This window comes from Physeter macrocephalus, chromosome 19, assembly GCF_002837175.3.
Source record: "Physeter macrocephalus isolate SW-GA chromosome 19, ASM283717v5, whole genome shotgun sequence".
NCBI lineage: Eukaryota > Metazoa > Chordata > Mammalia > Artiodactyla > Physeteridae > Physeter > Physeter macrocephalus.
The window spans coordinates 35,121,695-35,146,249 of NC_041232.1; the positions used below are offsets into that span (position 1 = coordinate 35,121,695).

Here is a 24,555-nt window from a genome sequence, read left to right on the forward strand (position 1 = left end):
TTTTTTTTTTTTTTTTGCGGTACGTGGGCCTCTCACTGTTGTGGCCTCTCCCGACCCGGAGCACAGGCTCCGGACGCGCAGCCTCAGTGGCCATGGCTCACGCGCCCAGCCGCTCTGCGGCATGTGGGATCTTCCCGGACTGGGGCATGAACTCGTGTCCCCTGCATCGGCAGGCAGACTCTCAACCACTGCGCCACCAGGGAAGCCCAGAGATTCCTACTTCTAAGTGTCATGAGCAGATGGATGGTTGGCCATTACAGTAACTGTTAACACCACAGAGGAGGGGAATAATGGACTTACATAAAAATCTGAGTTTTGCTCTCAACCAGATCATCCCTATAAATTGAAAGTCTTTGGATTAGATTAAGCCTACTTCTGAAGATTTGCAGCAACCATATATTAATAGTATTTTCAGTCATAACTATTTTCACAGGGTTTAAGTTGAAAGTACTGAGTGGAAGATGCTGTGCTCGGCGCTCTGGGGTATACAAAGAAGATCAGATGGTCTTCTCACGTAGCTTAAAATCAAGAGAATTTTAGGGCAAAAAGAGACTGGCTATAAGCAAAAGTAATCCTGATTTTCAAAAAAAGGGGATAAAGGTAGAATCTACACACTGTGTAGAATGGGGAATTTGTCTTTAAGCCCAAGAAAAATTTGAGAAGAGATTATAAAAAGGATAATTTTTGAGTTTTCAGGAATGCAATAATCATCAGAATGAATTCACTAAGAAGAAGGCTGGTGAACCTAATCTTATTTCCTCACATTAACAGAGTTAGTATATCGTTTAAACTAGGAGAATGAAAAATAGCATATCTGGATTTCACCAAGGCACTTGGCAGTGATACCCTTGAACAAGATGGAGCAATCAATGCTGGTTTATAGCCCAGTTAGATGGGATTATTGGTTGTATTTATTTTCTGTGCTGCATAGCAAATTACTAAAAACTCAGCAGCTTAAAACACCCACTTCTCATCTCACAGTTTCTGTGGTCAGGAATCTGGGCACAGCTCAGTCGCGTCCTTTGCTCAGGGTTTCATGCAGCTGCAGTCTCAGCGAGGAGCTGTGGTTTCATCAGAGTCTTGACTGGGGAAAGACTCATTTCCACACTCCTTCACGTTCTTGGCAGAATTCATCTGCTTGGACTGTAAGATCGGCTGTCAGGTCCTAAAGGCCACCCCCAGTCCTTTGCCATGTGACCATCTCAAAACATTACAGCTTCTTCAAAGCCAGCAAGGGAGTCTTTCTCACTCTAGTTGGCAAAGACAGAGTCTTATATAATGTAACCTAGTCAAGGGAGTGACATCCCATCGCCTTTGCCATATTCTATTGGTTAGAAGCAAGTTAGAGGTTCCATACTTAAGGGGAGGGGATTATATGAGGGCATGAGTCATTGGGAGTCACCCTGGGGTGTGACTGCCATACTATTGAATGACTGAATATAAAGAGTGATAGTTCGTGAGCCCCTCTGAGCCTGGAGGCAGATCCGGGTGGCAGATGGCAGGGACCTGCTCAACAGCTTTGCAGGGACTCGCTTGAGGATGTGGATGACCTGGTCATCCAATCCTTGTGTGACATGAAACTGTATATACTATTTAATGGGTGATAGAATTCATAATCCAAAATGATTTGCAGAGGTTGGCATAGTAAAGAGATGCCAACAAAAGAGGGAAGTCATGTAAAACCTGCTCGTACATAGAAAAGACCAAATACCAGTGTTGATGGGAGGGCATGGCTTGGAGGAAGTGTGCAGGAAAAGCGTGGGGATTTTAGTTGACTGTAAGCAACTAATGTGTCTTCCAGGGAAGTTAATGTGATCTTTGACCGTATTAATAAAAATATGATTTCCAAAATGAGGGAGGGGATACCTTACTTCCCTTCAGCATGGCAAAACCACTCCTGGAGGATACTGCGTATGTTGGGGAGCCCCTTTCAACAGGGGCGCTCACAGACCATCATGCTCAGAAAAATATGACCAGGATGATGGGGTCTAGAAACCATGTGCTGTGAGGAAGGACCTGGGAACTTTAACCTGTAGGAGAGACAGCTTAGTGGGGGAATAAGGCAGCTGTTTACAACTATTCAAAAGGCCAGCATGTGGAAGGATTTTAAATGACATCTGAGGTGCTCCAGAGGGTGAAACAAAGACTAGTGGGTACTCATTAAAGGAAAATAAATTTTGGTTTTATATAATGTTCCTTATAAAAATTAGTGTTGCCTGAGACTATAATGGGTTTCCTGAACCATAGGCATGCCCCAAATCTAGAGAGGTCGGACAGTGCCCGTCAGAGTATTGTAGGTATGAGTCATACTCTGAATAAAGAGGTGGGCTTTCAAATGACCAGAAAGTTCTTCAGTGCTTGATTTATTTTTTTTTCTATTCTTTCTCAACCTAAATTCAGAATGAGGGCAGATCTCAGCAGACGTGCAACCTCAGAAAATAAGAGCTTTCTAATTGTCTCTTAAAGTTGTTATACCTTAGGCAATCCTATCATGGTATTCTGGATATTTTCTAGCTATACATTTCATAGTTTTATTATTCCATGGGTTTAATTGTTAACTTCTCTTGTACAAGGAAACTTCTGACCTATTTAGTTTACAGACAGTGCGGCTTAACAGCTAAGGAAGGGTATGAAAAGCTCATGGTTGACGATTCAGAGCCCGGCTTTAAATTAGTTAATGTTTCCATTGTTCTGATTATTTTTATCAGCTGATATTGAGTGTGAGAGGAATGAGGGCTTTTCATGAACCATCCTGGTGAGTCCTAACACCCACTCTGTATGGCAGGTACTCAGAAAATCATCACCTGTTTATAGATGAGGAAACTAAGGCGTTGAGAGGTTTAAGGAACTTGCTTAAATTTACAGAAATGATAAGCAGCTAAACAGGATCTGAGCCCAGTGTGTCTGGTGCAAAGCCCATGGTGCGAACCCCATTGATAATCACAGAAAGTGCACGCGCCCCTCCCAGCCATCCCGAGGGAGCCTGTGAGGGCAGGGAGATGGGATTTCATTCTAAGTGTGAAGGGGAGTTTTAAGGAAGGTGGTGACATGACCTGATTTATATTTTTAAATATAAAAATATTTATGTTTTTAAATATAAAAATATTTACGTTTTTAAATACCAAACTAAATGTTCTCTGTGGGGAGAACAGATTCCGGGGGAGTGAGCCTGGAGGCAGGGGTCCAGTGAGGGGCGATGGACCAGTCATGGGTGACGTGGGATGGATGGTAGCAGTGGAGGTGACAGAAGTGGGTCTCCTCAGTCAGGAGGAATCATGGAGGTAGAATCAAGGACAGCCCTGCCCTTCCCTGGACAACAAGCCGTGCCCACTGGGGTGAGGAATCCCCGGGCTGGAGGGCCTGTGCAGTTTGGAGTCTGTGCCAATCCCTTCTTGACTATGTTTGGTGCACAGGACACTGGATTTCCCTCTCCGAAATGTCCCAAGCCCAAAGGGGCAGCCAAGAGGCACCAGTACATCGTAGGAGTCGGGGTGCTGTGGACAGAAACGGAACATGGGGTTAGGGGCGGCTGCCTGCAGGTGGACGAGGCTCACGGATGCATCAGCCATGGAGGGCGGGGGAAAGGGAGGAATGGGTGTCTCGTAAGTGTTTGGCTTGAGCACCTAGGCGGATGGCAGTACCAACCAGGAGATGCAGAGAGGGAGGTCTGTTTAGACGTATTAAGTGGGAGATGTCTCTTAGGGTGAGGTTCCTGGCTCAGTGTCTCTGAAAGGCCTCAGAGTTTGGTTTCTGAATGGTATTTTCTTTTTTTCATATGCTTTCCCATTTACATTTATCCTTGGTCTTCTCATTACCTGCGCTTTCTGTGAGTTGACCTGAGAAACTTCTCAAGCCAAGCCACCCCCTTTCTATTCAGTGTGTTCAACTTCCTCCAGGACGGGAATGCCCACCGGCGATTCCAAGAGAAACAGAGACTGGGGGAAGACCTCCACTTCCAAATGCAAATGTTTCCTCCCACCCTGCATCTCTAGCGCCTTTCCTCTTTCTCTGTACGCACGTCCCACACCCAAGGATGAGGGACAGATGGGATAAAACAGGAAGGAGCAGGATGGGATTAACACTGGCTTATGCTGGGTTTGCCTCTGCAAGATTCAGAATACCCTGATGCTTTCCAGGAAATTCTTGGTGACTTGCGCTTCAAGACCCCTAATGCTTCTGGGACATTTCAGCCACAGGAGACACTTGCCTCATTAGGAAGTGAAAGCTGAAGCTGACTGATTAGATGGCACTGAAGCCAGATGATAATGTGGAACTAGATATTGAGTCATATGTTGAATCCTGATAACAATTCTCTCTACATCCATAAACTCCCAAACCTTAAGAAAGCCTTATTTTTTTTTGTTACCAATAATGTAATGCTTTTTATCCTAATTAGGCACATGGAGGACTTTATACTCATAACACACACTCTTGGGTGGCAAGTTCACCTCACACCCTGAGCTATTCTCTGCAAGCCATGCAGGTGTAAGTCACATCCTCCTAGTGCAATCAGACAGTTCCCTGCACCTGCTGTTCTGAGAGAAGCACGAGGTTTAGTGGGTGAGAACAAAAGCTCTAGAGCCTGATAGCCCTGGATACGAGTACCAACTTCCTTAGCCTCTCTGTGCCTCGGTTTTCCCATCTGCATCTACCTTTTAGAGTTATAAGGACTTCATGAGAGAATATAAATAAAATAGTGCAGTGCCTGGCAGGGGGTTAGCTAATATTCATACCCAAGAGTGAGTTTGTTCAGTTCCTATCCAAGACTTCCCTCCACTGGAGCCCCAGCCAGTACATTGCCGTGGAAAACAACAGCTTCATGTGCACAAGGACTATAGTTGTACCATGTGGGTCCAAAAGTACTTAACTGCTGGCTTCCTGGTGCCCCGCCCAGGAGAGGAATCACACTCGGTGCTGCCGACCCCTGGCTTTCACTCATTTTTTAATCCACTTTAAAAAAAAAAATAAATTATTTTATTTTATTTTATTTTATTTTTGGCTGCGTTGGGTCTCTGTTGCAGTGCGCGGGCTTTCTCTAGTTGCAGCGAACGGGGCCTACTCTTCGTTGAGGTGTGCGGGCTTCTCATTGTGGTGGCTTCTCTTGTTGCAGAGCACAGGCTCTAGGCGCGTGGGCTTCAGTAGTTGTGGCATGTGGGCTCAGTATTTGTGGCGCACAGGCTTAGTTGCTCCACGGCATGTGGAATCTTCCGGGACCAGGGCTTGAACCCGTGTCCCCTGCATTGGCAGGCGGATTCCCAACCACCGTGCCACCAGGGAAGCCCCTAATCGACTTTTATTGAGTGTCTGCAACATGCCAGTCATGCCAGTGAGCACTTGGATAAGTTGTCTCTGTTCATTGTTACAGCTCCTTAAGGGAGGAATCGTCAGCGTCCCCATTTGCAGGGAGCGGGGCTGAGGCACAGAGAGCCTGAGTAACTAATCCAAGATCAAGCAGCTAGTCAGTGGTAGGTAGTGCTAAACTCGGGTCTGTCTGGTCCCTAAACCCATGCTTCCACACGGAACCCTGCTGCCCTCGGATGATTCAGGAGAAAGATGGCATGTTTGGGGAGGTTGAATACACGAGAGTTTATCTTCAGGAGAGCTATCAGTTAAGGCTTCAGTGAGAGACTGACATTTGATCTGGACCTTGAAAGATGCACAGGAAGGCTGGACAGCACACACAGCAGGACAGGGCATGGACCAAAGTGGATCAGGCATGAGGCCTCGATTCCTCTCATTGTCGACCCCACCCCCTCTTGATACTCTTCCCCAAACAAGACCACTTGTCTGGGGAGCCTTGAGAGTAGGCAACTCAAAGGCATAGATGTAGACCGTGGCCAGTTGGTGAGAAACAGTGGTTTCAATATATCCTCCTCTGTGGAGAGAGAGCTTCCATGGCTTTCCAGAAGCCTGACTGTCTTGAACATGAGGTCAAGAATCAAATTCTTCTTCAAAATGATTGCCAAAAAATATCTCTTAAATTTCCTTTTAACTTGTATATTCCTTTTCACCTAAGTGAAGCAGGACCACTTTTTCATCTGTGGGTGTTAAATAAATGTTTGATTAATTTCACTGCATGCAAAGTAGATTTTTTTAATAAGAAGAAAAATATGTCAGATTATATTACTGTTTTGTTCTGTCTTCCAACCCAACCACTCGTGGTTCTAAAACAGAGTCTCCAAGATGTTGAATGGCAGTAAGAATTAAAGTGGTTTCTCTACTTTCTGTTAAGCACCAGCAGTTTTGTTGGAAAACGAATTGGAAAGTTATCTCTGGCATAGGACACAGGGCTGGGCCCTTCTCAAGGCCGCAGTTTGGTTGTTAAAGCGAAATGGCACAGTGATTTAGTCTTCTGTCCTCTTTGGAGCTGCTTGTTTAGGGGATTCGTGTGTTCAAGGCTCTGGGTTCTGGAGCCTGGAAACCTGGGGAGAAGGTTTTGCTGGCAGTGCAAACATGGTTGCTCCAAGTTCTGGTGTCGGTTATATACAGGCATTTCTGGAGCCTTTGGTGGCTTTATCAGCAACATGGGTATCCTGGCATTTCAGAATCCCAAGCCAGGCAGCCACCCACTTGGCCTTGAAAGCAAATCTCCAGTTTGCTCTTCTGTATGAGACATCATGTCTGCCTCACATGTAGTGTTACATTTTCTTGACTCTGAATTCAAATTGTTGTCACATGAGCTCATAAATACTCCCTCATCATTCATCTCAGTGTTCTCAGTTTTAAGGCACTATGGATGGCTTATATTTTATTTCATTTTATTTTCACTTCAATAGCTGCCTAATAAAAGATTCAAGTAATACCTAAAAGCCTGGGATCATCTAGATGCCAAAAGCAATACCAGCATCCCAGGTCCTAGAGGAAGATATACCCATGGCATTAATGATCGGCTTTGTAGGGGGGTCCAGTGCTGACTTCTGAAATGGTTTTAGCTCTTTTTCTTAGTGATTTTTTTTTTTTTTTTTTTTTTTTTTTTTTGGTGGTATGCGGGCCTCCCTCTGTTGTGGCCTCTCCCGTTGCGGAGCACAGGCTCCGGACGCGCAGGCTCAGCGGCCATGGCTCACGGGCCCAGCCGCTCCGCGGCATGTGGGATCCTCCCAGACCGGGGCGCGAACCCGGTTCCCCTGCATCGGCAGGCGGACGTGCAACCACTGCGCCACCAGGGAAGCCCTCTTAGTGATTTTTAAAAAGAAATGATTAGCAAATATCTAGGTCTTAAGGAGCAAAGTACTGTCTTAATGAGCCAAGTATATGAATGAATGAATCCCCTAGGTATGGGACACACAGAATACGTTTTCACATAGCCCAGCATCTGTAGGCAGAGCGCCAGCCTGCTGCTCTAGCTCTGCGGATGGGGCAGCTGGGGATGAAGACATGCGTTGATAATAGTGTGCTTGCTAGGAGTTTATCCACAGCCATGATTATAAAACTTTATCTTAGAGAGACAGATAAACTATTTATGATGGATGTAGTGCTTCATATGAAAAATTCAGTTTTTATGCTAATCCAGCTAGGAAATCCATCACAAGTAGGATTTTAGACTTTATCAAAGGCAAAATCTTGCACCTTCTCCCAGTGTCTTATTCCCTTCCTTCTCAAGATCTGGAAATTAGCATCTGTTGGTATTTTGTGTTGACTGTGGGATCTGTGTTTTTATGCTCTTCTTAAAATAAGCCACGATTCTATGTGGAGGAGGTAGGGCCATTCAAGCACAACTTCGGTTCAGAGGGAAACAGCCGAATACGATAAACTACCCAACCCCAGAAAGAAATAAGATTCATGAAAAGCTGTCACCCCAGGTAAGGGAGGTCTTGGATTCATGTGAGGAGGCAAAGAGAGAGTTGTATGTCTTTGGAATTCTGTCGGAAACCAGAGGAGGGTGTTCTGGAACAAATACAAGTCCCTGTCACATGGGTCTGTCAGAACGTTCAGAACAGGGAGACAGGCCCCAGAACGGGTACTACTTCATGGCTGCAAATGAACTCATTTCCCGTAACTTGCAAGTATAGCACCAACCCCAGGCGTGAGTGATCAAGAAACACTGATTATTGGCAAATCCACGAAGAGGATAAGGATAAAGAATTTCTAAAGCACTTGAATTTCCCAACAGACCTTCCTCATTATTTGGATTTCTTAAGGCTAAACATAGAACATAAACAAAACAGAAGTAGCTGAGGGAAAAAGAAAAAGTTACTTTTATTTTTGCCCTTATTCTAAATAAATTAGATTTTTGTTTGTTCATTTTGGCCTATTGTCAGTATTGTTCCACTAGAATCTTCCATAATGCTACATCTGTTGTGGAGGAACACACATGCCACCTTACCCCCTAATAATCTGTAAGACACTATTTCTCAACTACACAAAAGAACTAAGTTATTTCTTTTTATAAGAGTGAGAGCCCCCTTTATTTTTTAAAATTTATTTTTGGCTGCATTGGGTCTTCGTTGCTGTGCGTGGGCTTTCTCTAGTTGCGGCGAGCAGGGGCTACTCTTTGTTGTGGTGCTCGGGCTTCTCATTGCAGTGGCTTCTCCCGTTGTGGAGCACGGGGTCTAGGCACGCAGGCTTCAGTAGTTGCAGCACGTGGGCTCAGTAGTTGCGATGCATGGGCTCTAGGGTGCACGGGCTTCAGTAGTTGTGGCACGCAGGCTTCAGTAGTTGTGGTGCGCCGGCTCTAGAGCTCAGGCTCAGTAGTTGTGGCGCATGAGCTTAGTTCCTCTGCGGCATGTGGGATCTTCCTGGACCAGGGAATGAACCCATGCCCCCTGCATTGGCAGTCGGATTCTTAACCACTGCACCACCAGGGATGTCCCAAAAATATTACTGATTTTAATGTAGAATTACAGAATACTTTTATTTAGAGCAATGAAATGGTATCTGTGGGAATTTATTTTTGGCTGCATTGGGTCTTCGTTGCTGTGCGTGGGCTTTCTCTAGTTGCGGCGAGCAGGGGCTACTCTTTGTTGTGGTGCTCGGGCTTCTCATTGCAGTGGCTTCTCCCGTTGTGGAGCACGGGGTCTAGGCACGCAGGCTTCAGTAGTTGCAGCACGTGGGCTCAGTAGTTGCGATGCATGGGCTCTAGGGTGCACGGGCTTCAGTAGTTGTGGCACGCAGGCTTCAGTAGTTGTGGTGCGCAGGCTCTAGAGCTCAGGCTCAGTAGTTGTGGCGCACAGGCTTAGCTGCTCTGCGGCACGTGGGATCTTCCCAGACCAGGGATCAAACCCGTGTCCCCTGCATTGGCAGGCGGATTCTTAACCACTGTGCCACCAGGGAAGCCTCTAAGTTATTTTTTTAAAGGAGACTGATCTGGCAATGAAAACCCACCCTCCATGTCTTTACTAAATGGCTTGGCTGTTTAATAAGCCTCATCAAGTTAAACAGAAAAAAAAAAATCAGATTGTGGATTAAAAGACCACTAGATCAATTCTGAAGTGTGAGTAGTCAGGAAAGACATCTCCCCATGGTGATTCCATACTGGCAGCCAGGGTCAACCTGATATGTAGATTGAGTGGAGCTGTACTTCTTGGAATGAGGTGAGGGACACCAGGCAGGACACCTTTCCCCCAAAATCTCTCCCTTCTGGTCTCTGCTGGGGCCCATAATGTTGGCACTAGTGCACTGGGCTTTTTGACCTGTGATGCACCTTGATTTGATAAACACTTGCTGGATAATGACTATGGCCTATAATCTAGCTGTTAGATGGGGAAGGATCCTCGAAGAACAAACAAGGACAATTTATTTTTGGCTGCATTGGGTCTTCGTTGCTGTGCGTGGGCTTTCTCTAGTTGCGGCGAGCAGGGGCTACTCTTTGTTGTGGTGCTCGGGCTTCTCATTGCAGTGGCTTCTCCCGTTGTGGAGCACGGGGTCTAGGCACGCAGGCTTCAGTAGTTGCAGCACGTGGGCTCAGTAGTTGCGATGCATGGGCTCTAGGGTGCACGGGCTTCAGTAGTTGTGGCACGCAGGCTTCAGTAGTTGTGGTGCGCAGGCTCTAGAGCTCAGGCTCAGTAGTTGTGGCGCACAGGCTTAGCTGCTCTGCGGCACGTGGGATCTTCCCAGACCAGGGATCAAACCCGTGTCCCCTGCATTGGCAGGCGGATTCTTAACCACTGTGCCACCAGGGAAGCCTCTAAGTTATTTTTTTAAAGGAGACTGATCTGGCAATGAAAACCCACCCTCCATGTCTTTACTAAATGGCTTGGCTGTTTAATAAGCCTCATCAAGTTAAACAGAAAAAAAAAAATCAGATTGTGGATTAAAAGACCACTAGATCAATTCTGAAGTGTGAGTAGTCAGGAAAGACATCTCCCCATGGTGATTCCATACTGGCAGCCAGGGTCAACCTGATATGTAGATTGAGTGGAGCTGTACTTCTTGGAATGAGGTGAGGGACACCAGGCAGGACACCTTTCCCCCAAAATCTCTCCCTTCTGGTCTCTGCTGGGGCCCATAATGTTGGCACTAGTGCACTGGGCTTTTTGACCTGTGATGCACCTTGATTTGATAAACACTTGCTGGATAATGACTATGGCCTATAATCTAGCTGTTAGATGGGGAAGGATCCTCGAAGAACAAACAAGGACTAAAAAAATCATAGAAAGAGGAAAAACTTCCATCTGGAGTGACCTGGGAGGATTACATGGTGGGTGAACAGGAATTCTCCAGATGGATATGGGCAGAGAAGATTCGAAGAGAAGAAATTTGCATAAGTGCAGGGGAGGATGGAATAAACACATGTGAGACCAGGTCATGAAAGCCTTGACATCAGGTGATCAAGAAGGGGCTGAATATTCTGGAGCAGGTGGAGACCAGAGTTATGTGTAAAGAAGGCGAAAGATGCAGAGTGGGGTGAATGGAGAGGAATCAGAGGTAGGAAGGGCAGTTAAGAGGTAACTGTGTAAATCTACCAGAAAGACAGAGAGGGGCAGGAGGGAGAGAGGAAGACAGAGAACACTCACACTAGGATGGTGATGAGATGGTTGTGATGATGCAGTGGGATAAGGGATGGCGGCAGGAGGATGTGAACAGCAGAGGTGACAAGGTCAGTGTAGACACACCAGGTTGGGGGTGCTGGCGGGACATCCCAGAGAAGATGGGCCATCCGACTATGAGATGGAGATAAGGACCCAGGGGAGCTGATGGTAGAGAGGAGTCAACAGGAGCGGATGGACAGGAGTCAATGAAATGGGTTCAGGGAGAGGGTGCTTCATCCCAAAGTCTCCCACTTATGGGGTAGATAACCCTAGAAAGAACGCATTGAAGCCAGTGCTAGCCATTGGCATAAACTCGCTTACAGCTCCGTAGAGGGTCCTGCCAGTAAGTCCAGGGGCAAAGTCATGGGTAGCCTCAAGTAAGGAAAGCTGAGTCCAGGACCTAGGCTCCTGCTAAGGGACAGCAGAGATGGCAGGCTGGACTTGGCCATGGATGGTATGTGGGTGCAGTGATGTCCATTAGGGCCTGGGATGGGAGGGTGCAGAGATTCCCCCTACTGAGGTGGGAAAGGCTGCTTCACTGTTCCATCCCGACCAGCCGGTGGGGTGTGCTGGTGCAGGGGAATAGGAAAAACTGTGGGAGTGTGGAGGCCCACCAACCCTGCCTTTCCCCCGCACCTCCGCCCTCCCAGCCTCAAAGGCTCTCTGCTTCTGTCCAAAGAATGGGTGTGAAGCTCTTACACTTATTCACAAAGAATAGTGAGATCTCAAACTCTAAGATTCCAGGCAGCAGAATATTCGAGCACAGTGCCCTCCACGATGCATCCACTTCAACACGAGAAGCCCTGAATTCCTGTCCCAGCTCCTCTCCCAGATGGTGACTGTCTGTGTCTTACTCCCCTGGGTAGATCTGTCCTGAGTCACTAAGTAACCCTGAACAAAGAGCTTGGTGTCTGTGGCCCTGCGTGTCCTCAGATGTGCTGTGGGAATTCTATGTCATAGACGAAGGTCAGGTGACATAATGTATGTGAAAGTACCTCACACTGTCATCTTCTATACAAATCCTTGTTGTGATGTATTTGTGTGACATCCCTGTTACGTACCCCTGAGAACTCAGAGAAAACAAAACAATCCCATGTTATGTGAACTTCCTTTTGGAACAAGAAGGGATGAACAAGTATTTGCCTTCTTCTCCCAACCTTTTTTAGGGGGAACTGCTTTTTCCTCCTTTGGTGGAAAATGGTGTCTTTTTTTCTCCCTTGCCAATTAGATGGTCCACCTCTTTTTTTCTCTAGTCCACCTTCCCTATTTGCATCATTAGACTCTCTAGAAAAAATGAAACTGATCCTCCTCTGCTCTGGCCCCGAGAGCACTTCTCATGGAGACCGCCCGTCCCTGCAAGCTGGTCCGCGGTGAGGCTCAGCCCTAAGGAAAGCAGCATGCCCGCAGCGCCGCTAAAGGGGACCGGAGCAGAGAGGAGAGGCCGGGCCGCTGTGGTGCAGGAATTACAGGACAGGGCCTCTCAACACTCGATGGCATCTTTTTGGTCTAATTCAACCCTTTCTCCCCCACCTTACATGGTGCTTGTCATATAACAGGTAGTTCATAAGTATTCATCACATCAGTGGAAAGAGGAGGGAATAAGAGGAAGGGCATCCCGATCTCAACCCGCACAGCCTTCCTGCTGGTGACAAAATGGTCCCAGATGACCAGAAGCGTCGTGGATTTCACATTTATGCCTTTTGTCTTTTTTTTGTTTTAGGTCCTCCTGGCCCCAGGGGTCCGAAAGGTGACAGAGGACAGCAGGGACCCCCGGGCCCCACTGGCAACAAGGGACAGAAAGGAGAGAAGGGGGAGCCTGGCCCTCCCGGCCCGGCCGGTGAGAGGGGCCCGATCGGGCCGGTCGGCCCCCCTGGAGAGCGTGGCGGCAAAGGCTCCAAAGGCCTGCAGGGCCCCAAAGGCTCCCGCGGGTCCCCCGGGAAGCCCGGCCCTCAGGGCCCCAGTGGGGACCCAGGCCCCCCCGGCACACCAGGCAAGGACGGACTCCCGGGCCCCCAGGGCCCCCCCGGCTTCCAGGGACTGCAGGGCACCGTTGGGGAGCCTGGGGTGCCTGGGCCGAGGGGTCTGCCGGGCTTGCCTGGGGTGCCGGGCATGCCGGGTCCCAAGGGCCCCCCCGGTCCCCCGGGCCCATCAGGGGCGGCGGTGCCCCTGGCCCTGCAGAGCGAGCCAACCGCAGCACCCGAGGCCAACGGTGAGTCTGAGCCCCTCGTACCCGGGGATGGGTGCCCCCCCCATATGCACCCCCTACACCGCGTTTTATTGGCAGTGGAGGCATTGCACAGGATGGCCTCCGCCCCCGCTGCTCCCACGGCCCCGTGTCAGGCGGTGGCGCTCAGGCACTTGTGTTTCTCTCTAAACAGCACCAGGCCCTCCAGCACTTGTTTATAATTAGCTGAGTTGGGTCCTCGGGGACAAACTGGTCCCAAAAATTTCCTTCACGAAAGTCCGAGGCTGGCCACCCGGGACCTGTCCCTGTCCTCATTTTATGCCCTTCACCTGGGGATGGATGACCCGTGGTTAACGTGCAGATGGAACTTCCTGTTCCTGAAGCCAGATCGTATTTCTTTTTGAGAAGATGTTATGGTGCCTTCTCGTCCTTTGATAGTGAAACCTTTGGTCAAACCCTGAGTGTTGGGTCTGCAACCAAGCCTGTGTTTCTCTTCTTTGACCCACACCCGATTCCACTTGGTTTCCTTCAGTCCAGCTCAGTCATGTTTGTTCCGTGAGCCTAGTTCTAGTTCTGGGCTCTCCCAGCCACTTGTTTACAGGTTCCACGTGATTCTAGACTGACGCTGAACATCTGTGCCTGTGCTGCTTTTTGTTGCTGTGTCTGTTATTTCTGTCATCGTAAAGACTAATCCAGACACAGAGGAACAAGGCTCAGGGTAGATATTTTCCAGATTATGTAGTTTTAACTACTGTGTATTCTACAGGCCACTTTCCTGGACTAGTCTTTGCTCCCAGCATGTCCCCAAACGTCAGTCACTGGCTTGGCACATGGACGTGGGGAAGCAGGGCCATAGCTGTGCCTCTTAAACACAGCTGAGGAAAGGCATAGTGCTGTGTGTGTGTGTGTGTGTGTGTGTGTGTGTGTGTTTTAATCAATACTTTTAAACTTTGCATTCCTAGGCTGCCCACCTCACTGGAAGAACTTCACAGACAAATGCTACTATTTTTCGGTTGAAAAAGAAATTTTTGAGGACGCAAAACTTTCCTGTGAAGACAAGTCTTCACATCTCATTTTCATAAACACAAGAGAGGAACAGGTAAGTTTGCAGCATACTTATAGTTGGGGAAAACTGTAATTTAAGGATTGTGACATCTGGAAAGTACGTGCTTACTGAGGATTCAAAGATATCAAGAATTCATAGTCACATAAACATAGAAGGCTGCATTATGGAGATTTGGGCTATTTATCCAGTGACAAGAAGCATTCATGGCATGGGAATTAGGTCCTTATGCTTCCACCTGGAAGGTCTTGCTTTATCAAGCCTGGAGGTGTGTGGCTTTTCCCGGTGGCCATTAAAAGAGCCGTAAGCCTGGCAGGCCGGCACAAGGCCCCTGTGGAGAGAGAGGCAGAGAGGCCTAAGCACCATAGGGGTGGGTACGGATGCAAGGGACCAGACATGTGGCCTCGGCACAGTCAGGCAGAGCAGAGGAGGCCCTGGGGCAGAGCCCACACATGATAACAATGGTGACTACTCACTAGGCCCCTACTGTGTGCCAGGCACTGTATGAGGCATTTTCTCTTATAAACCTCACCACATCCCTAGAGCTTATGTGTAGTGTTACCCCCATCTAATAGATAAGAAAACTGAGGCCCCACAAAGTTTAAATGATTAATACATGATGAGACAAGTAAATGCAGCGCTGAGATTGAAGCTGAGGTCCAACTAGCAACAATACCAATGCTCTTTCTTTAATGCCTACACTGTCCCAGTGGCCTCTTTCCTTTTCCTTAAGTGTCTCTGGCAGACATGACCCTGGAAACAGATGCTTCTGCAGTAATTGACTGGGAATGAGCATCCATAAGACAGTAGTCAGGTACCTGGGCTTCAGAACATACAGTCCTGGGCCTGATCCCAGCTCAGCCACATGTCATCTGTCTTAGGTTGGTGGTTGTAATGGCTCAAAGACACGTTGTATGTGACACACTGGACGTGGGACCTGGCCCAGAGGAAGCGCTCAATATTGCCGTGGCTGCTACTGTTATTAGAACATGGGAGGGAGGGGTGGTGGGAGGGGGTGGAGCCTGATGGGATTCACCGAGTGGTCTTGGATACTTTAGGGGAGAAAGAGCATCACTTAAATATTGCTTATAAACTTATAAGAGGAAAAAACGTCAAAGCCCCCAAAACAGTGCAAAACAAGTACAATAAAAAGAGGACAGCAAAAGCAGTGCACAAGTTCTGACAAACATCCTTTTTTTTTTTTTTGAGACAGCTTTATCTTATTCATATCTCATTATGCTTCTCTGTTAAAGTCTGATAAACATCCTCTTATAAAGTGTCCTTCTTTTCTAAACATTGAGGGGAAAGTCCCCCAAACATCTGTTCAAGAAATAGTAATGTACCGTTTCTGATTTATTTTTCAGCAATGGATCAAAAAGCAGATGGTAGGGAGAGAGAACTACTGGATCGGCCTCACAGACTCAGAGCAGGAAAACGAATGGAAGTGGCTGGATGGGACATCTCTAGAGTATAAGTGAGTCTCAGAAACTTCCAGATTGCTGGTCAGGCTCTCACTGGTCTATATTTTCACCTCTTGCCAGACTGACTTCCTACAGTTTCTTCCTGAACGACCTTGTGTCCTACACGTTCCTCAAACTGAGGCTCCAGGTACCAGCTGCATGTTTATTTCCATGTAGGGAAATTATGGTTGAGAATCAATATGCTGTAAAACTAGGGGTTTTCTTTTTTTCTTTTCGTGGAGTGAATTTTTTTTCATTTCTACAAAAACAAACAAACAAACAAAATAAACCACCAGAGACTCATAAAACCACCCAGGACGGCACTTGTGGCCGAGCGTGCTCTTTAAATGCTGCCGGGAAGGCCAAAGCCCCAGGCTCCCCAGCATGGTCCGAGCTCACCAGCCATGTTTCTGACGAGAGCCGGGCACTCCCTTCAGGATGATGCCATCGACGCCCTGACCCCCTCTGTGCTTCTGGCCAGAGTGTGGGGATGAACTACAGGTTGATGACTCTCCTACACACAGAAAGTTCAAGTACACCACAAATGAAGGTGTTTGTGGGATGACCGTGTCCTACAGGGTTGAAGAGTCTCTCTAAGTCCGATGTGACCTGAGTTCTATAAAGGCAGCAACAGAGAAGGAAAGCACTTCACAGAACCTTCTCGGAGCTCCTAGGGGCACAGACATCTCTATGAGCCTCATCCGACCCCGGTGTCCACTCCTGCCCTAATCCTACCCCAGGGTCTGAAGAGGACTAAACTGTGCCCATTTAAATTTCACCTCTTTATCCTACTCCTGCTTTGCCTCTAATGGATGTGAAAATGTGCGACACACACTGTACCAAATGGAGCAGAATTTATAAAAACCCACCTGTGAATACCTTTCCTTTGCTGGAGACAGAGAAGGCAGGCCCCGCAGAGGTTCAAGCAGGCGTGTGGGCATCTCGGCTTCAGGACCATGTCCCGAGCATGGAGGAGCCGCAGCATCCTTGGCACTGGGAGAGGAGAAAGCGAGGGTGTTTCAGGCACAAGACAGCATCACGGGCATCGAGGCTGGAGCAGCAGAGGTCAAGGACAGGGAACAGGGGTTAGAGGGGATGGAGGGGCCAGATAGAGTTCCTGTGCATGTCTGTGCATGGGGGTAGACAGACAGGCTTCTTTATACTTTTAAATCCTCCACGTGAAAAGCATGAATAGAGGATATAGGTGGAAACCAGAATAAGGCCATTTATTTTATTTTTTTAAAAAAACTTTTACTTAAAAATTGTGGTAAAATATATATAACATAACAATTACCATTTAAACCATTTTTAAGTGTACATTCCAGCGTAAACTACATTTACATTGTTGTGTAAACTTCACCACCATCCATCTGCAGAATTTTTTCATCTTCCCAAACTGAAACCCCGTCCACGTTAAACAATAACTCTCTATTCCCCCCAGCCTGTAGTACCTACCCTTCTACTTTCTGTCTCTATGAATTTGACTCCTTTAAGTCACTCATGTAAGTGGAATCATTCAGTATTTGTCCTTTTGTAACTGGTTTATTTGACTGAGCATAATGTCTTCATGGTTCATCCATGCTGTAGCACGTGTCAGAATTTCTTTCCTTTTTAAGGCTCAATAATATTCCATTGTATGGATGGACTACAGTTTGTTTATCCATTCATCCATGGATGGACATGTGGGTTGCTTCCAACTTTTGGCTACTGTGAATAATGCTGCTATGAACACAGATGTGTAAATATGCAAATTCAGTTTTCAGCACAATCCTAGACCTCATTCCACGTGACCCTCGTTACCCCCATAGGAGAGGTGGAAATGATCAGCCTAGAATGGACCTGACCCCCGAGGTGGGGTCACATAGCCAGGCACTGGGTCTATGATCTTACCATTGTGGGGGGTTTGGGGGGAGTGTTTAGAAACCGTACTTAGAGAAAGACAATATATGTTTATTTTTTATTTATTTTTTATTTTGGCTGTGGGTTGTAGTTGCGGTATGCAGGTTCTCGGGATCTTTCACTGCGGCATGCAGGCTCTTTGTTGTGTCACACAGGCTTCTCTCTAGTTGTGGCGTGCGGGTTTCTTTTCTCTCTCTAGTTGTGGTGCGTGGGATCCAGAACACATGGGCTCCATAGTTGCGGCATGCAGGCTCTCTTAGCTGAGGTGTGCGAGCTCGGTAGTTCTGGTGCACGGGCTTAGTTGCCCGTGGGATCTTAGTTCCCGGGCCAGGGCTCGAACCCGCGTCCCCTGCATTGGCAGGCAGATTGTTTACCACTGGACCACCAGGGAAGCCCCAACAATATATGTTTTTGCTCCTGCAGCCCATCACAAGTGCTGTGCTGGAGAGCATGCAGGAAATTTCGGGTCCATACCTAGGTTCATCCTACCACAAGGGAGTTCTGGGTGGGGGCTGGCGAAGGCCATTTCTTTTAAAAGAGCGACCAAACCTCAAGGTGGAACATTTGAAGATTTTAGGTCTGCTCCGAAGGTGAGCCCCAGACTGCCCCCAGGGCAAATGGATATCTGCCTCCTGGCTCAGCAGACATCCTGTCTGCTCCCTGTGCACCTGTCCGTGGGGAGACGAAGCCACACCACACCCTGGCACTCGGGAACTTGGCCACCAGCCCGAGGAGGGCATCCAGCACAGCAGGGATATGCTTCAGGAGAGTCAAAACAGTTGTGAGAGTTGTCGCCTAAAATCGGACCAGTGGGGGCGGGGGGGATGGGAGGCAGAGACTACTAAGGGATAGAGAAATTTGTGACTGACAGTCTAGAGTGCCAGGATCATTTTTTTTTAAGGGAGTCAGTGGGGAGCTGGAAAAAAAAAACAAACAAACCTCAGTCTCCTCCACTTCTCTCACAACCATAAATACGAAAAAGGTCTGGGTTAGACTCACTAAGAAATTCAATCTGAAGCCCTCCTCTAAGCAAAAACTGGATTGGCCCACATGGAATGGATTGAGAGGGAACAGAACAGTACTGCCTATGCCAGCTCTCCCAAGGTGGAAGTTTCCTCGTCTCTCCCAGGCTCCAGTAGGAATTATGTGATTTGGGAGGAGAGCCCCAGAATTGGGACCTGGGACCTGAGAAGGCTCACATCCCCAGACACCTTCCTGGGAGCTCTGTTCCCAGCCACAGCCCAGACTGTGCTTCTAGTTTTCCACCCAAAGGAATACATAGACATGTAAAAAACCCCGGGATCACATTTTTTTTTTTTTAACATCTTTACTGGAGTATAATTGCTTTACAATGGTGTGTTAGTTTCTGCTCTATAACAAAGTGAATCAGCTATACATATACATACATCCCCATATCCCCTCCCTCTTGCATCTCCCTCCCTCCCACCCTCCCTATCCCACCCCTCTAGTGGGACACAAAGCACCGAGCTGATCTCCCTGTGCCATGCGGCTGCTTCCCACTAGCTATCTATTTTACATTTGGTAGTGTATATATGTCCATGCCATTCTCTCACTTTGTCCCCGGGATCACATTTTAAAAGCAAGAATAAATTAGGCAGACATATTATGAGGCCTCAATAGCTGAAGGCTAATTTAACTTGACATATAATAATAAACACAGTACAATCTAGAAGAAGAGCCAGTGTAGCGAGGGGAGAGAGTACCTGCCCTAGAGTCAATAAGGTCTGGGTTCCAGGTCCGGACCCAGCACTCAACAGCTCATGACCTTGTGCAAGTTACTCAACCATGTGGAATCTCCATGCCCTCATCTAGAAATGAAGATTCCAGAAGGACCGATGTCAGTATTGTGAAAATTAAATGAGATAATATATATCAAGCACTGAGGACACTGAGCCCATGGGAAGTGCTCAAGAACTATTACTCCTATTGTCATCACTGCCATCATTTTCATACTAGTCACTAATTGCAGGATAACACTTCCTAGCAGTTATGGATTATACCATGTCCTGAAGGAGATGCCACACACACTCACGACAGGTTTGTGAAGACAAGAAGAATGTTCCCTACTGTGGCTTGGGGATGGGGCTCTAGGCTCTCAGGGGTCTCCCAACGATACAGCTCCCCAAGTACCTCTCCATCTACTCAGACTCACCTGTACCTTCCTCCTCTTTGCTTCTGTGGCCTCCAAGCCTGGTCCATCCACTTCCCTTTCCCCTGCCACCCACAGTGGTTTTTGGACCTGGTACCTCCCCATACTTTGTCCAGGCTACAGAAGAAATCAGTCTCCCTACTTTATTCTTATCCTTTCTCTCCAACACACACACACACACACCCCTTGTGAAATTATTTCAGGCTGCTGAGGGGACTGTTAAAAGAGGAAACAGACAAGGGATAAAAGGTTCTCTCCTCTGCCTCTTGCCCCCACTCCATTATTATACTGAGAGCTGGTTGAGAAAGATGGTGCTGGAATAAACAGACAAAAAGCAACGGTGGGGCTTCCCTGGTGGCGCAGTGGTTGAGAGTCCTCCTGCCGATGCAGGGGACATGGGTTCGTGCCCCGGTCCGGGAAGATCCCACATGCCGTGGAGCGGCTGGGCCCGTAAGCCATGGCCGCTGAGCCTGCGCGTCCGGAGCCTGTGATCCGCAACGGGAGAGGCCACAACAGTGAGAGGACTGCGTACCGCAAAAAAAAAAAAAAAAAAAAAAAGCAACGGTGATGTGGATTGGATGCCAGAAGCTTAGGGCACATGTGGACTTGAACGAAGGTTTATTTCCCATGAAACATATGACCTGACTCACTAAATCTTATGACGATTAGGGAAAAGGATGGCATGAGAAGCAATCTGTGATGTCTCAGGATGGTCCCCAGGACAGGCTTCCAAATGCTTTGGGTCCACACGCCAATACAATGCCAAGAGAAAGACTGGAGGGCTGACTCGTGTTGCCAAGATTTTAGTTGCCCAACTAAGGACATGGGTTTTAAAAATCACCTATCAATGGGGACTCACCTGGCAGTCCAGTGGTTAAGACTCCACACTTCCAATGCAGGGGGGCATGGCTTCAATCCCTGGTCAGGGAACTAGGATCCCACATGCTACACAGCACAGGCAAAAAAAAAAAAAAAAAAAAAAAAAAATCACCTATCAACAAATCTCAGCACGAAAACAACAAAAATAAAACCAAGAAAAGACAGTTGGCCATCACACATACACACAGAGTTGTCCTCATTTTTCTCTTTTCACCACAGACCTGTGAGAACTTCATTCTTGCCCAGCACCAGTCCTCTGACTGGACATTGGGATCCACTGGCCCACAGTCCCATGATAACATTCAGTGAATTATCCTGGAGTGTCCACCATGACCCAGCCTCCGTGCTGGTTTGGAGGATCTTTTCTGGAGTTTGGGGCACAATACGAGTGAGAGGTACTGTTCTTCTACTCATGTAAAAACAGTCCGATTTCCAGGACCCTGTCACAATCAAGAAGACAGACACTGTGGCCCTAAATGTGGATACGGTGAAGAGCGGGGCTTCAAAGGAGGTTTCGGTGCTCTCCTCTCAGTAATTAATAGAACAAGTATTGAAGAGATAGAAAAACCAAGAGGGATATAGCAGACACTATCAACTACCTTGACTTCATTGATATTTATGGGACTTTTCACCCAACAACTACAAATACACATTCTTTTCAAGTGCATATGGTATGTTCACCAACTATGGGCTGGGTCATCAAACAAGTCTCCATAAATTTAAAAGCGCTGGAATTATGTAGTGTATGTTCTCTCACCAAAACAAAATTGAATTAGAAATCAATAACAAAAAGATATCTGTAAAATCACCAAATATTTGGAAATTAAAGACACACTTCTAAATAACCCATGGGGCAAAGGAGAAATCACAAAGGAAATTTGCAAATCTTTCAAAGACAATGAAAACATAACATATCAAAATCTGTGAGATGCAGCTAAAACAGTATATAGAGGGGCATTTATAGATTTAAAATGCTTATATTAGAAAAATATTTTAAAGTTGAAAATTAATGACCTAAGCTTCTACTTTATGAGGATAGAAGAAGAAATGCAAATTAATCCCAAAGCAAGCAAAAGGAAGGAAATAATAATGACTGGAAAGCAATGAAATAGAAAACAGACAAACCAGGGAGAAGACCAGTGAAATCAGGAGCATGTCAAAGCTGGTCTTTCTACTTTTGATGGAATAAATGCCGGTGTGTCATTTGGCAAAGGTCATCACTGACAATGGAGACTGCCTGGTAGGCATGGGGCAGTCAAACACACATGGGATGGAGACTCTGCCCACTTGCTCAGAGCAGAACTGTAAGGGAGCCTTTGAAGGCCTTTCCTGCCCACCTGCTTGCAGTTGCCCACCTAGATCACCAGAGATGTGCTGTGCTTCCCGAGAGTCTTCCAAAACACACTTGAAGCTCCTCTCTTCCTCTTGTCCATTTCTTGGTCCCCTGCACAGGACATCATTTAACGGGAGCATGCTGTCAAGTTACGAGTAACAGCTTTCATCTCTGCCCTGCAAAGACAAAACGTGGGTTGCCCTTCTGTCCACACAGATGGCTACATGTAATATTACATACTTGGTTTTTAGAATATAGAACCGTAGAATGGTAAGGACCAGAAGGAAACCTTTGGCATCATCTACTTCAATACTCACTCGCTCTGGTCATGCCTCATGATTCTATCAGTGGCACTGACTTTGGCCACTAGAGAGAAATCTTCCACTGTTCAGACCTCTATAGCGGGAGAAAATTCTACAGCAGAGAAACACTTCTCACTACTAAGATTTTCCTGTTTTGAGGCCAGGCTCTTACCAGCAGAAGTTTCTTGGCCACGAAGCCTCAGTCAATCTTGTGGTTGATAAGAAATACTAAGTTGTGAGGTTGGAAGGGGCTGTTCCCCAAATTGAGAGTTTGTGCTCTACCTCCATTAGTATAAACCCAGAATCCTGGGGGGTGCTTCACACCCACTGGCTGAGGTGCTTGCAATGATTCCAGCTCCCTGGAGGAGGGAGTCCAGATGCCTCCATGGTCCCTAGTGTACTCAGAATACGCTGTCCAAGTACATTCACACGTTGCTACCCAACCACTTCTGTGACGTGTGTGTTATAATGTGGCATTCAAGGATCTGGCTCCCAGGTTTCAGCCATTCTTCTTTCCAGAATCTACCTATGAATGAGGTTTAGGCAACATTTAAGCTGAAATTCTTCTCCAAAATATACACATTCTATTTATCTGACACGTTCTGCTCTATTACAAGCATGCAGACTGGGGAGATTTGCCATAAATCATTCCATGTGATTTTAGCTTTTCCAAAGAGATGCTGTGAGACTTAGTCTTTGAGACAAACTGCTCCTGCAGCCTGGCTTCAGGCTACTCCACCACACATCCATGCTGGTCCCACCTGAGTCACTCCACTCACAGCCGCCTTCTACCTTTAGTCCTGAAGGACTGCTTTAAGCACTGCATGTGAAGAATTCCAGTGGCCTGGAAAAAACGAATGGAGAATGGTGATAAAGACAATCTCCTTTCTTATCAAGCAGTTCTCTTTTTGTCTCATCTGTAAATCCCTTTTATCTACTCAAAAGGGCAAGGAAATGCAAGGGGAAAATATTAAACAGATCTTCTATCAGAATTCCTATTTATGCAATTTCCCAACTAACTGGGAGATAAAGAATATTAAATGTCCTGTCATTATGCATCGAGAATCACAATCTCAAATTTGATAAACAAAATCGGAATGGAACCCCCTCGTATAACTACAGAAATGAACAAAGTGTACACCAACAACATCAAACTGCCCAGGCGTTGTTGACATTTCCGGGAGGGTCCTGCAAGGTGGAGAGAAACATACACAAAAAAATCTTGCCTGGAAGTTTCTTTCCAACTTCATCTCTTTCTGGCATCACTGTGACAGTCTGAGAGTTTTACCTCATTTATTTCTTGCCTGTGATGTAAGTTCTGAGAGGGCTGGGACTCTATTCTCCACAGTGCCGTGTTGCCATCAGCTAGCATTATTTATCCCTGGCACATAGTTGGTGCTCTGTGAATATCTGTCGAATGAATGAGTTAACGAATGACTATTTCTGACTTCCACCTGAGTATCGTCCCACATTTACTCTCATCAGTTGATGGTTTCATCTAAATTATCTCTTCATCACTAGATTTATTTAAGTGAGGTCACTTCATTTTATAAAATATCCCAAAATATACAGTTGGTTTGGGGGAGTCCACGCTACCTTGTTACACCCTTTAACTGTAAATTTCAACTCTCCTTTCCCATAGCCCTGATTTTTGCTGGTCTTGTTGTCAAAAGAAGTAGGGCAACATGGGCTCTGTCCCCAGGTGACCCTGGTAAGAGCCTGGCCTCAGAAAAGGAAAATCTTAGTAGTGAGAAGTGTTTCTTTGCTGTAGAACTTTCTCCTGCTATCAGGGTCTGTACAGTGGAAGATTTCTCTAGCGGCCAAAGCCGCAGCCACTCTGATACGAACATGAAGCATGGACCAGAGTGAGTTATTATTAGATGATGCTGGTTGGGTAATGAGTCATCGTTTATGGGAAGCACTTCCTGCTGATGTTTTTTCGGACCCTCCACACGAGGCAAGCTTGTCCTCTTAGGAGGTAACCACAAGCTTCTGTGCAAAGACCTGGTTCTCAAAGAAAACGTAGTCTTTCAAGTTTTGAGGCTTGGAAGCACATCTAATTTATTGCTTGGAAATAGAGTCAGGAACAGCACACATTGGCAAAGGGTGCTTTGAGCAGCAGCATGCAAGGTAAGCCCCAAATGAGCTCATCCTAAAGAAAACTTGTTTTAAAGAATCTCTCTCCCGAAAAAGGCAGTGAGATGTATAAGTCATCTTCAGTAAGAATTGGGCCTCCCTGGTGGCGCAGTGGTTGAGAGTCCGCCTGCCGATGCAGGGGACACGGGTTCGTGCCCCGG

At 46.9% G+C, this 24,555-nt stretch overlaps 1 protein-coding gene and 2 long non-coding RNA genes across 6 annotated transcripts in view; 1 reads left to right on the plus strand and 2 right to left on the minus strand.

Moving 5' to 3' along the window:
* Window positions 1–24,555, plus strand: part of COLEC12 (collectin subfamily member 12) — a 213,688-nt gene that overhangs the window by 179,176 nt on the left and 9,957 nt on the right. For both annotated transcript variants that reach the window (XM_024121023.3, XM_024121024.3), the window contains 3 exons: window positions 12,688–13,176; window positions 14,115–14,251; window positions 15,580–15,689. In XM_024121023.3, the coding sequence (XP_023976791.1) occupies window positions 12,688–13,176; window positions 14,115–14,251; window positions 15,580–15,689 (736 nt within the window). The remainder of the gene's footprint in view (window positions 1–12,687; window positions 13,177–14,114; window positions 14,252–15,579; window positions 15,690–24,555) is intronic.
* Window positions 15,698–23,339, minus strand: LOC114484384 (uncharacterized). 3 transcript variants are annotated; one of them, XR_008615950.1, is made up of 5 exons: window positions 22,431–23,339; window positions 21,961–22,132; window positions 20,604–20,689; window positions 16,545–16,668; window positions 15,698–15,934 (listed from the first exon to the last, which is right to left on the minus strand). It is a non-coding gene; the product is annotated as an uncharacterized lncRNA (long non-coding RNA). The 3 variants fall into 3 exon arrangements; XR_003677222.2 differs by having other exon boundaries at window positions 21,961–23,339; XR_008615951.1 differs by having other exon boundaries at window positions 20,604–21,063; window positions 21,961–23,339.
* Window positions 23,492–24,555, minus strand: part of LOC129391579 (uncharacterized) — a 43,602-nt gene continuing 42,538 nt past the window's right edge. Inside the window, exon 3 of the long non-coding RNA XR_008615952.1 lies at window positions 23,492–23,668. This is a non-coding gene — a long non-coding RNA (uncharacterized lncRNA). The remainder of the gene's footprint in view (window positions 23,669–24,555) is intronic.